Source organism: Argopecten irradians, chromosome 16 (genome assembly GCF_041381155.1).
Source record: "Argopecten irradians isolate NY chromosome 16, Ai_NY, whole genome shotgun sequence".
Classification (NCBI taxonomy): Eukaryota; Metazoa; Mollusca; class Bivalvia; order Pectinida; family Pectinidae; genus Argopecten; species Argopecten irradians.
In genome coordinates this window covers 29,330,171-29,343,817 of record NC_091149.1, presented here as the reverse complement: position 1 = coordinate 29,343,817, position 13,647 = coordinate 29,330,171, and the positions used below count along the sequence as shown (strand labels likewise).

The following is a 13,647-nucleotide window of genomic DNA, read 5'->3' as shown; positions in this document are numbered from 1 at the left end:
CTACTGGACACTTTGGACTTTACCCAACTACAGAGAGGGACAACTAACATTACAGAACTGGAGGGATGCAAGGGTGACATTCCAACACATGATCATACAAATATACCTTGTACTGTGATCTGTGCCGTGCAGCTCGTATCTCCGGCGACATTCTCCGCTTTACAAGTGTAAACAACGTCACCATCTTCCTCAGTGATAGAGGTTATTTCCAAGGTCGCGACGTTGTCATGGAAACTGGTATGATATTTGACACTTTCTTCAATGATGGTTTGATTGGCTAACCATGTGACTTTGGGAGTCGGTTTGCCAACGACGGTACACTCGAGCACCGCTGTGTGTTCAATGTCCACTGAAACGTTTGATAAGGGTTTGGTGAATTTTGGAGCCTCAAGGTTCACTAGGACTTCCGCATTACAGGTGGCAGCACCGCGGTCGTTTACGGCCTTGACTGAGTAGTCTCCTTCGTCATCCACCACGCTGGTGGCGATCTGAAGTGTTGCTGTCTCTTCGATGAATTCAATTCTGTGAAATAGCAAATAAAATGAATTCAGTGAAGGATTTCTTTACACCTTTATAAACATGGTGGACATGTTTAGATTATAAAGGTTTTGTAGGAATGATATTTTTTGCAGTTCAAAACTGTGATTTGCGAAAATTTAATCTGCAAGATATAGAAAATCAAAAACTGCTAAAATTAAATTTTCTTAAAACATGAAAATTTTGACATATAAAAACCAGCTATATTGTATAATACAACAATAAAAGAGTGCAATATTTGTACTATTCAGCCATAGAAAAATTTCAATAACATGATACTTACGTGTAGCGCTCATCAGTGATTTCTTCTCCATCCTTCAACCAAGTGAGCCTGGGCTTGGGATGACCTTTGACCTGGCATTCCAATTTGAGTGGTTCACCAAGTTCAATGGTTTGATCTTCCAAACGAACCACAAATGTTGGAGCTTCACCTGAAAACACCAAAATTGATTTAATAAGGAACCCCATAATCTACTCCCATAAACCCAGAAGACAGGCTCTAACTTATCCACCCTTGTAGACACATTTGAACTCTTCTATTTCAATGCCTGGACTAGTTCATCATGAACATTCAGGGGTGAATGAGCCATCAAGAGTTAGAAGTCTAGGTTAAAATATCGACTCATTTTTAAACTAAATGATTCCACATTTGATTGTGGCCGATAAATTGTATAAATCTATAAGTTTAGGTCCCTGAATTGTTTTGAGAATGATTGTGATTATACCTGATGGATTTACGAAGAGCTCTCCTGTACTGGAGGCTGATCCAGCTTCGTTGGTTGCCTTGACAACATATTCAGCATCGTCGTTGGTTACAACATCTTTGACAATAAGTGAGGCAAAGTTTCCGCGAACTTCCATCTGGAAGTGGTCGTCGGGTGTGATCTCAACACCATCCTTGAACCTATGGGGTTTAAGTTCAAAGGTCATACATACAGCATTTAATTGAGTTGCGGAATCAAAATGTTTTCATCAATATGAAAGTATGTTTCTTCTTTCACAAAGCTTAATATATAAATCTACAGCTATTGAACTATATTTTAATGTATCTAATAATAGTATACAACAATACTGAATATCAAAATAATCTTTTATAATTTGAATATGAATCATACGACCTTCAGAGGTGAACTTTGACCTTACCATGAGATGTCTGGGAAGGGGCTGCCGAGTACCTCCACAATGAAGGTGACAGTGTCTCCCTCGGTAACCTCCTGGTCTGATAGCTCCCTCATGAACCTAGGGATGGTAACCTCGACCTCAACAGACTCTACAGTCTTGACCTAATTAAAGTTCAAGGTCATTTAGTAAAATGTTCAAAATTTTGTGCATGCAATTGAAAATATAGCTCATTCCAAAATCACAGACACACCACGCATGAAAATGTTCTTAACCGTTTTAACAAAAAACTTATAAGGAAATCTACTTTTTAAGAACATTTCCATGAATGCTTCCCACAATTTATTACAATATAAAAATGCAGAAACCCCAATAAGAGCTCACACCCATTCACAAACACCAAAGGTGAGAGACAGACACCTTTATCTGGTCACAACACCACAAAACAAGGGAGGCAACAACCCAATCAAGGGGGATAACTGGATTAAATGGATTTTAAAATGAAGAGAAAAAAATCTATTCTAATTAGATTGTAATAAGTAAATAATGTATATATAATTATATAATTATATAGATAAAATAAGAATAAATGTCCTAGCTATACTATTTTGTAAGAGATGAAAATGTATCTTTAAAGATAAAAATAAAAAAGTTTTTAAAAATAACTAGAACTGAGAATGTTTCTTCGTAATCGCTAACAAATATTATAAAATTACTAGGCTGATAAGCTAAAAAATAGAAATCTACTAGAACAAGATTTTTTTCTGTTTAATTATCACTAAACTTTGAAATAAGTGAATAATTAAACAGGATCAAATTTTTCTTGAAATTACTGATAAATTTGAAATACTTTTTGCTCATAATAAATTGGCTGAAAACAATTCACAAACAACATTCAATCATAAAATCCCACAATATAGCAGCACAATGTCATCACACAACAATTATACACTTCAATATGGAGAGCTTCAAACAAGGGGAGGCGACACTGTTGGGCAGTAGTATGGATAAAATGCCTTTATTATTCAGGTAAAGACTGAGAGGGGCAGGGGGGTTTAAGGTTTAAGCATGAGGGATTTTAGGGGCTTAGGGAGTATATTATATATATATATTGGTAAATATAGCAACGCTAGGATTATATAGTAAGTGTTCGTAGTGTGCATCGGCTTGTAGCTAGCTTTCTGTTGGTGCTTTAGCTAGCTAGTGTAATCTGTCTGGCAACATATATTTTGCAAGTGATTTTTTTCAAAGTCTCAATTATGTTGATTTATTTCAGATTGAAATAATAGCTTCATAAATATATTGGTAATTTGGGACATTTAATGAGGCTAAATGATATATTTAGGCTTACTTTATATTTGAAGTTGTTTAAAAAATTCATTTTATGATAAGACTATAATTATTCTGTTCATTAACTAGTTTATGTGAACTTTAAGTCCCTTAGATTCATTTTTACCATTCACATAGTATTTTGAAAATTCAGCCATTGAATTTCTGGGATATTAGGTTGCCTGGTAACAGGCCAACCATTTATATTCACAACCACATCAGCACATCAACATGCTCAGCGAAAAGCTTGAAATCACACTTCAATCTCAAACATTTATCTTACTCTGATTTTGTACTAATATTAATCAAAATAACATTGAAGCTAATCACGAAATCCTTCGTGGAGAAATAGATTGTTGTTGTTGTTATGGATGGATGGTAAGACATTAGACAGATAAAAGACCAAAACCGTAGATGAATGATGGTTATGTATGAATATATGATATAATGAATGGGTGTTTTAGATTTTTATTTTTAGAATTAACTATAATGTTGATTACTAACAGGTCCACCTATACATATTCGTTAGTAAGCAGCTTTGCGCTTGTTAAACTACCTACCTATCTTCAATATCACATAATACTAATTAATACAATTGTTTTAGAACATATCGGGTTTGAATATTTTTTAACATTTGGGTGATTTTCTCCCCTTTCAAAAAGGAGAGTGATAACAGTTTTATGGATATTTTATCAAGTAGAGAGGTTATCTCCCTTGAAATGCTCTCCCCTTGTATAAACATGTCCGCCGTTCATTACCTCTGAGATGGAGAAAGTCTCCTGGATGTCGTCCTTTGGTACTTCGTCCAGAGAGAATGAGAATGAGACATCCTGATCCACCTCTGGTGTGACGTCTGCTGACTGACTCTCCTCCAGTGAAGATTCCTCGGGAACAGTCTCCAAAACAGACACTGTGGGTCCTTGGAACTCTTCAATCTCCTCGTAAAGTTCTCCGTCCTCTTCAAAGCCTTCGGATGAAATGTCACTTGGTAGAGAGACTTCTGTTTCAACAGTCATCACTAGTGGTTGGTCGTCGTACGACACATCAGATTCCCTTGGTTCTGATACTTCGATTTCGTAGGAAACTTCAGCGATATCCTCATCGTCCAGCCTGTCCTCCTGTACCTCAGCCTCAAAGGAAAACTGAGGTCTGCCGTCCACTTCCTCATCTTGTTCTAGCAGTACTTCAGTGCTCACATCAGGCTGTTTTTCCTCTAGTATAACTTCCTCCCTCTTGTCTTGAGGCGCTGAGAGACTGTACTCCTCCAGATAATCTTCATCATCTGACTTCTTATCCATGTACATTTGGTGGACAACATCCTCTCGAGGTTCATCTTCAGCCTCCAGACGGACATCATGATCCACATGAGGAGCAGCAGGTTCATCATCCTCATGAGCTTTCAGGGTGAAAACAGCTTCTTCAGCTGTTGATGTAAAAGGTTGCTCCACATCTTTGTCTTCTAACTTCGCCTCGAATGTCACATCGTCTGGCTCAGTTATTCCATGCCTCGCCATATACACATCCTTGGACACAATCTCAAACGAGGACATGAAAGGTTCATCAACCGGGACCATGGCCTTCTCGACTGGTACGCTGTCTGGCTTTAGCTTCTCCTCAACATAGACGGACGCATCATAAGTCTGGTCCTTCACTTCATCGTCCTCCTCCTCCTCGGAGGTAGAGGATGAGGATGAAGTGGGGTAGACTTTGATGGGCTCCTTCTGTTGAGGGACCACATCAGGCATGGAAACCTTACGCTGCTCAGGCTCCGAATCTGAACTGGCAGACGACACCACAACCTCTTCATCCGACAGATACTCTTCTGAACTGGATAATGACACATTATCAAGAAGTGGTCTGGCTATTTTCACCTCCTCTTCTTCATCTGAGGAGGACTGAGGTAGGTCTAGTTTTGGGATATCATCTTTGGTGACAAATGTAAACTCATCTGTCTCATCAATGTCCTTCTCCGGTGATGTTTCTGGGACATCTTCCTTCAGGACAAACGTGAACTCTTCCTCTGGTTCTTTGTCCTGTACTATCTGACTATCAATACTGTAGTCTGTACTGAATGTATATTCTGTCTGAGCAGCTGGGCCCATCTCCTCTGATTCCTCGTCACTGTCCACCTTTGCCTCGAAGCTGAACTGAGGTACAGATTCTTCAGGTTCATAGAATTCCTCATCGCCGTCGACAACCTCGACTTCCTCCTTCAATAGAGTGGTTGTAGTTAAGTGACCTGTGTCGTCCTCCGAGCGGAGGTGCCATGTGAACACTTTTGTGCCTACTTCATATTGGGTGTCAGGGAAGGCATGCGAAGACTGTGTGAAAACGAAGCAAGAGCAAGCATTTAGGGGCATGCTTTCTGAGTAACAAAACAGCGAGATTCTCAAAATCAGGATAAATATAATAGCACATTTCCTTTCTTTTATTTCAGATCGAATCATGAAGCCATCTTAAGATATTTTACTTAGCCAATCAATAATGTTGTAACTTTTCGCATAGTCAACTGTGATTGGCTAGGTTTAAACTTAAGTTGTTTTTGACTTCATGATCTTGGAGCCTTGCTTGTTACCAAACATATGCAAATCTGGCCAAATATGCCCGATTTAACAGAATTTCAAGCCAATTTTAGTGAACAATTGTGAAGATCATGAGCTCCTGAAATGACATTTATTCTAATTCAGAATCTGATTGTGAGAACTCCCCATTCACATATTGGTGAGCATTTGGTTTTGCAGTGATGGCGTATCCTACAAAATAAAAGGATGAAGTGTGTGGAAAATGATGTTAGATTTTCTGTCACCAATATATATAGTGTATAATGACACGGTCAGCTTTCATTCAGTTATCCACTGGGCTGTTATAATTCAACATGCTAACCCGACAGAATAGTCCATGCTTATTTATATATAACCTGTCGTCCATATTACTACAACATGATATTCAATTATTTTATCTATACCAACTTTATTATGACTAAACCACACCCCACAGTCACCTTCAGGCTCATTGTTGCCTATATCTATATATTGGTCATTCCTTATAGAATATCTCTGGATAGATTACAGATTTTATTCATTAGGCCTAATCACAAGCTATTAACATTTCCCACATTCCCCATCTCATTGTTGTTGATATCCATAATAAGGCATTCCTTATAGAATAACTTTGGATAAACTATGGATCACAAGCACTTTAACTATTACCAAAAACTATAACAATAATTTATGTGATTTGAGTTAACATAGGTTCTCTGTTTTTCCTACAAGAAACTGCATTATAGAATATTTTGTTTACGTAATGGTACACCATTTCAATATAATATTAGCCCCATAACCAGTTATATCACTTGTTTCAAAATATGTAAAATGCTCAGACAGAATACCCTTATGTAATAAATATAAACCTTAGTCCAGTGGATGTTTCTATGAAATGAAAGCTCACTCTGTCATCTTCCCAGTGAACCTAAATGCTGTCACCATACTGGAGAATTAACCCATGTCATACTGATGTTATCATGCTTGGTTAGTTTGTACATCTCCACAATACAAGAACATCTTGTCAAAGTTCATTCATTAATCCAAATTTTAAAGATTTTTTCCTCCAATTCCAATATTTTTGAAGAAAAAAAATATGCATTATTTCAAATCTAAAATATATTGCCCCAAAATCAAACAGATAATGAGATGTTTACAAATTTAAGCTTTGGAAATGTTTGATTAACCGAGCAGTCATCAGACATTTTTATCATACAAATTTACGCCTGAATGAATATTACGCTTGAATGAATTTCAGCCCAAAGATAACAATGTTCTATGGTATTGTGCCCAATATTTACATGCATATAATCTTTATAAGATATAAATACATGCATGTATATACAATTTTATGTAATTGTTCATGCTCAAAATAAAATATCTTAAAGTGATGAAATGAAAAATGATGCAAAATATATTGTAAATAAATTGAAAATAAAGGATCTACAATATTCAAATAGTCAACAACTTTCATCTAAATCTAATCAACAAAAAGATGGTAATAGAACTTTTTTTTTATAAAACAGACTTCATATCAAAACAAAATTCAGTTGAAAATAAAAATATTGTTTTAATGAGAAATCTTAAACACTGCAATTATTCCAAACAAAACCAATCTATCTATATTATTTGTTTGAACTCAATTATACTTTAAAACTGGTGTTAGTTCAAATAAACCATTTTTATTGCAATGTTAGAATCCTTTCCCATATAACTACAACATTAGTAAAGCAGTGATTTATTGCACTTGAAAGTTTTCATCATTGCTTCGACCAGAAACAAAATTATTTGGAAAACAATTAAAAAGTTAACGAAAGTTGAATCAAGTAACAAGATACTTTAATAATAAGATGTCAGGTCATTTTTTTCCCCTTTTTTATCACATCATATATTTCACTAATTTTTCATTATAAGTACATAGAACTTCTTATTATGATATATTTACTTATTTCATGAAAAAAACACTTTTATTACAATGCGTCAAAATCAAATGTATCAAATTGTAATCAATATATGAGAATGTGAAGATATGATTGTGATATTTGTGTAAGGCCTACCTCTTCTGACACCACCTCTACAGAAACCTCAGCTGCTGTATCTGTGTCTTCTGTGAATTCTACAACAAAGACAGGTAACACTTAGCAACTGACAATTTTGATATAACTTACCAATACCGAACATTAGGAAATCTGACGATCATTCAATAAGTTTGCACCTATTGATGACAACAACAATCTGAGATTAAAGTTGATATCAACGGTTGAACACCTACCAATAACGTTGAGTGTTGTCGTAGCGACGGCCTCTCCAGCTTCATTAACGGCCTTGATTGTGTATTCTCCAGCATCCTCAGGGAAGACTTCAGCCAGGTCTAGAGTGCTCTCCCCTTCAGTGGTCTCAGTAACCTTGTAGATTTCATCGGTATTGATTGGCTCCGTACCGTAGTACCATTGCAGTGTTGGCGCTGGGAATCCAGTTGCCTTGGCGATGAACTGAACAGGTTCACCTTCCTTTGCGGCCATCTTGTTGATCTCCACGGTAACAGAGGGGGCGACAAGGTCTTCAACCTAATACAGATAATCATATTCTAGTTAGCTCCTAGGGTTTCTAATCAGTCTTTTTTCAGGTTACCATTTTGAAATATTTTAATGAACAGAAGAAATGATACATATCTACAATGGCCTCATGTGGAATTTAGATGAATTATGAGATTTTAATAAAAAGAGCAATATTGAATATTGATTTGTCATTATATTCCACCTGTTTACACTTATAAGGTGACAATAATGATTATCACAATAAATAATTTACCTTCTCAATCTCGGAGACTTGTTCTTCTGTGATAATGTCAGCAGATGCATCCCTGTTGGTAAAAGCAAAAGTGAAATTATAATGTGTAATTGTTACATTAGAAATCTAAAACCAGCACACTTTCACCACAAAATACTTGAGTTAATGTCACTACTGTTATAAAGAAAATGTCATTGCTGTTAAAGAAACTAAGACCATCAGAAATAGGTAAAGAATCGAAAACCATGGACATAATAATTTGTTAGAAAATGACTGACAAAACCTCAGAAATTTTATAATTGTTTAGGATCAATTCCGACATTCTAACTTAAGATTATTAAGACTGTTTTATCTAGCAGAAATTCAAAAGCACAAAATATCATAAAACTTCAATCGCTCAAATTCACCACTTTTTATGTGCAAAAACACGTTTCTAGCTTTGATTTATTACTAAACAAAACCAAATTATCACACTTTTTATTCTGAGCAACAAACTTCAAATTGAACACTCAAGAGTTATGGGCCTTGTTTCCATGGTAACAAGAGCCCCACACTCCTCACCTTGACCTCATAGTAAAAGGTCGTAAAACATTTCGGAAGTCTAGAAGTCCGGGCGGGGAATAAATACCAAAATAGTGTGGCCTGTTAAAATGATACACACCAACTCTGTCAATTACGCAAATAATCAAAGAATCTTTTGTTTGATTATCTTTAGTTCCATTTCACACATAGACATTTTAACTCTGTATTTACTTCATTTTTGCGATTCTTAAAATTCGTGATACCACAAACATCTTTTTTAATATACAATATTTCATAGAGAATAAATCTATGAAAAAACTGCTTAAAATCATGCATAACAATTAGATAATTCAGGGAAATTAAATTTTTTACATACACTTGAGTCTTGACAACTTCTGTTGTTTCGACGGTTTCCTGTACGGAGACGACTTGTTTAGATTCGACAGTCTCCTGTACCTCCTGTGTGATGACCTCTGTGGTAGATAGAGTCTCTTCCTGAACCATTTCTTCTGCGAAATAAAAACCGCAGTAAGAATAACATTTCATTTACATAGCAAAAAATATACAGTATTTGAAAAATATTTATATGAACAGTTAGTCTTAAGATAGTTTTTAACTGAACTTTTTCCCAATTTTTGTTAATTGTACTATTTTGTTCTCTTTTTATATGTATTTTCTAAAAGTGCATGAAAAATCCAAATTTTCAAACGTACCTGTGACTGTGAGTGTTGCCGTGGCGACAGCCTCGCCAGCAGTGTTAACAGCCTTTACTGTGTACTTGCCAGTATCCTCAGGGAAGACTTCTGGCAGTTCGAGAGTGCTCTCCCCTTCCTCACTTACAGTGACCTTGTAGATCTCGTCAGTAGTGAGGACTTGGTCTTCATGGTGCCACGAAATTTCGGGGGTTGGTTTTCCTGTGACTTTAACGAAAAACTTAGCGGGTTCGCCTTCCTTGGCAACCACACTTTCAATCATGGTATCAAACCTTGGTGCGACAAGTTCTTCAACCTAAAAAGGAATATTCATCAATATATTATGTTTCACAACAGTGGATGAAAAGATATCAATTGATAAGAATTAAATAAAAATACATAAATATGACATAACTCCACCACATATAGGATATATACTGACCTCACGAAGAACGTCACGGAAGTCGACTTGTTCTGCAGTCTTGACTTCCTGTGGTTCCTCCAAAGTCCTAAAAAGAACAAAGGAATTCTATTTATATACACATCAGATGCAGGGTAAATATCGCTAATACAAAATCAAGAGTTTACATCTACTTAAAGATGTTAAGTAAGAAATATAATTTTTTAGTTTTTTTTTTTAAATTTTACTGACATTATCATAGTTTAACCAAGTATAATCACAAATTAAAAAGGACTTGCTATCACAGAAAATTGTCTTTTTGTAAAAAAAACAGTAACAATTCAAATGTAAATACACATAGAAATGTATTAATAATATTTATTGTAAATTTATAGCAAAAGCCAGTAAAATACCTCTGAAAATAAGAAACATCCTGAAAATGATTAAATAATTGATGAAGATCTGAAATAAAAGACACTCACGGCCTTTGTAAGACATCACGAAAGTCGATTTGTTCGGCTTGGTAACCCAGGGTGCCAACTTTGGTCGTCCTATCACAAACACAAGCAAACCATGCAACATGCAACTCAGTAGACATCCTCAATTTGATGGAAAGAAACTTTAATAAATATTCATTAATAATAATGTGTTAATCATATTAATTAGCTTAAATAACAACTTCTATACAACATGCAAGAGCAGTATTGTTCTATTTCAATATATAAATACACAAATTTCTTAATGTAATGCAATGGTAATGTTATTCTACAACATAATTATTAATGTATCCATCAAGGATCAGAGCTCAATAAGACGTTCTTTCTTTCCCTGATTCTACTTACACCTTGGTCTGAAGAGCGTCACGGTAGTCGACCTGTTCAGACTCGTAAGTCACCCCGACTTTAGTTGTTCTGTACAAAACAAACCAGCATGCAGTTCAGAATGTAATGCACGTGCAAATTTAGATACTGATGTATCAAAATGAGAAATCTATTTTGTATTATATGCATTTATCACTTTGAAATTCCCTTGAATATTTATTTGTACAATTAGAATTATGCCCCTCCATCATATCTAGTGTAATTATCTCCCCTGTTTAGCTTAGTTATCCCCCTTTATTTTACAGACTTGTGGCTTTTTCCAGTTATTTCTACCCATTAAATAATTGTTACTAACGTGTACTTCTGTAGGGTATCGCTATTGATTGTTGGAATTATCTACCCTTGATTAATTGGTTGCTAACACTTTGCTCCGAATGGCATCTCTATTGATTGTTAGAATCATCTCCCCTTGATTGTAGAATTACCTCCCCTTATTTGTTACTTACACTTCCCTCTGGAGGGCATCCCTGTAGTCGACCTGCTCTGAAGTAAACACTGTGCCGACCTTGGTTTCACTGCATCAATCAAAACCATGCAAGTATATCATACATGCAAACAGTACACATTCACATTCAAACATGACAATTTTATTACACAGGCCCAAGAAATTGTAATATATAGAGGCATCTGAGAATTTATATAATTTATATATACTTGTAGCTGACAGTAAACAGTTTATTTTTTCCCTAATGCTCTGATCCTATTTCTGTAGTTTTGTTCAAACTGAAACAAAAAATTCCTGTTCTTGATTTAGAAATTATCCGACCAGCAGAATACTTACACTTGTCTCTGGAGGGCGTCCCTATAATCAACCTGCTCCATCTCAAAAGATGTGCCCACCTTGGTTTGCCTACACAAGTTAAGTTTGATATTCTACAGGTCACCAGGTAAACAGACATTTACAATACTTTGGTTCCTACCTTCAATTTATTATTTATATTAGTTATGATGGAGTCTTACTCACACTTGTATTTGCTCTTCTTCTTTTTGCTGATTAATTCAATCTTATTTCCTAACCACTTATTTATTGGTATATTTTTAATTGATGATAATTCAATATCAGTCCTTTGTTTAATATTACGTTTTTTGCTTTGTTTGTAAATTCTCGATTTCCTACTTACACTCTGTTTTGTAAAGCGTCCCGGTAGTCCACCTGCTCTGTGGCAAAGGATTCACCTACTTTGGTTTTCCTACAGCATCATAGTTCATGCAAGTTAAAACTCAAATCATGCAATGCATACAAATACATACGTATTATTATTCTGTAGCTTAATTTGAATACTTGATCATGCTAAAAGACAATCAATGAGCTGACAAAATACATAATCACTCATAAGTACAAGTTAATTCACTATAAGAGAATGATTGATTTCTTTTAATATTGTTATCACAATATTTCTATAATTTATCTTTAAAGTTTAAATCCCTTCAGAATTCAAAATTATGTGGATCAATCAGACTGGAATGACTGTAGCAATATTTGTGATTTTTGGAGTAACGCTGTATCTAGGTATGATAATATCACTATCTATCCTACTTACACCTGATTTTGGAGTAACGCCGTATCTAGGTATGATAATACCACTATTTATCCTACTTACACCTGATTTTGGAGTAACGCTGTATCTATGTATGATAATACCACGATCTATCCTACTTACACCTGATTTTGGAGTAACGCCATATCTAGGTATGATAATACCACTATCTATCCTACTTACACCTGATTTTGGAGTAACGCTGTATCTAGGTATGATAATATCACTATCTATCCTACTTACACCTGATTTTGGAGTAACGCCGTATCTAGGTATGATAATACCACTATTTATCCTACTTACACCTGATTTTGGAGTAACGCTGTATCTATGTATGATAATACCACGATCTATCCTACTTACACCTGATTTTGGAGTAACGCCATATCTAGGTATGATAATACCACTATCTATCCTACTTACACCTGATTTTGGAGTAACGCTGTATCTATGTATGATAATACCACGATCTATCCTACTTACACCTGATTTTGGAGTAACGCCATATCTAGGTATGATAATACCACTATCTATCCTACGTACACCTGATTTTGGAGTAACGCTGTATCTAGGTATGATAATACCACTATCTATCCTACTTACACCTGATTTTGGAGTAACGCTGTATCTAGGTATGATAATACCACGATCTATCCTACTTACACCTGATTTTGGAGTAACGCTGTATCTAGGTATGATAATATCACTATCTATCCTACTTACACCTGATTTTGGAGTAACGCTGTATCTAGGTATGATAATACCACGATCTATCCTACTTACACCTGATTTTGGAGTAACACCATATCTAGGTATGATAATACCACAATCTATCCTACTTACACCTGATTTTGGAGCGTGTCCCTGTAATCCACCTGTTCTGCCTGGAAGGAGGTTCCCACTTTTGTTTTCCTATCATGTTCAAAGTTCATTCAAATGTAACTGATTTTATTAAGTTTTAAAATCTTCTTATCTTTTTGACAGTCTATCTAGATGAATTTTCTAGAATACCTTTGTTCTTAAAGATTAAGTTTGGAGTCTATCCTTATTGTTACAGTCTTTAATATTTTGACATGATCCATATTTTTTTTTTTTTTTTTTTTTAATTTTTGTTATTCTCACCCTTTGCCCTATGTCTTTGGTTTTGAGCTGGCCCCTATTCCAAAAAAGTTTTCTAATTTTGAGAATATCCCTACATATACTTACACTTTGGTTTTGAGATTGTCCCTAAAGTCTAATTGTTCAGCTCCAAACGACGTGCCTTCCTTAGTACGACTGCATGCCAAAACAACAACAGTA

The 13,647-nt window shown here is 35.3% G+C and overlaps 1 protein-coding gene across 2 annotated transcripts in view; it reads right to left on the bottom strand.

Annotated features, from left to right (window-relative positions):
- Positions 1 to 13,647, bottom strand: part of LOC138310941 (titin-like) — a 255,773-nt gene that overhangs the window by 91,728 nt on the left and 150,398 nt on the right. Inside the window, exons 104-122 of one of the 2 annotated variants that reach the window (XM_069252300.1) lie at positions 13,555 to 13,623; positions 13,192 to 13,260; positions 11,932 to 12,000; positions 11,592 to 11,660; positions 11,257 to 11,325; positions 10,772 to 10,840; positions 10,412 to 10,480; positions 9,972 to 10,038; positions 9,551 to 9,845; positions 9,214 to 9,346; positions 8,877 to 8,957; positions 8,337 to 8,388; positions 7,798 to 8,092; positions 7,583 to 7,641; positions 3,744 to 5,306; positions 1,681 to 1,820; positions 1,263 to 1,441; positions 821 to 968; positions 107 to 522 (exon numbers count right to left, since the gene is read on the bottom strand). In XM_069252300.1, the coding sequence (XP_069108401.1) occupies positions 107 to 522; positions 821 to 968; positions 1,263 to 1,441; positions 1,681 to 1,820; positions 3,744 to 5,306; positions 7,583 to 7,641; positions 7,798 to 8,092; positions 8,337 to 8,388; positions 8,877 to 8,957; positions 9,214 to 9,346; positions 9,551 to 9,845; positions 9,972 to 10,038; positions 10,412 to 10,480; positions 10,772 to 10,840; positions 11,257 to 11,325; positions 11,592 to 11,660; positions 11,932 to 12,000; positions 13,192 to 13,260; positions 13,555 to 13,623 (3,911 nt within the window). The remainder of the gene's footprint in view (positions 1 to 106; positions 523 to 820; positions 969 to 1,262; positions 1,442 to 1,680; positions 1,821 to 3,743; positions 5,307 to 7,582; positions 7,642 to 7,797; positions 8,093 to 8,336; positions 8,389 to 8,876; positions 8,958 to 9,213; positions 9,347 to 9,550; positions 9,846 to 9,971; positions 10,039 to 10,411; positions 10,481 to 10,771; positions 10,841 to 11,256; positions 11,326 to 11,591; positions 11,661 to 11,931; positions 12,001 to 13,191; positions 13,261 to 13,554; positions 13,624 to 13,647) is intronic. The other variant, XM_069252301.1, reaches the window with a different exon arrangement.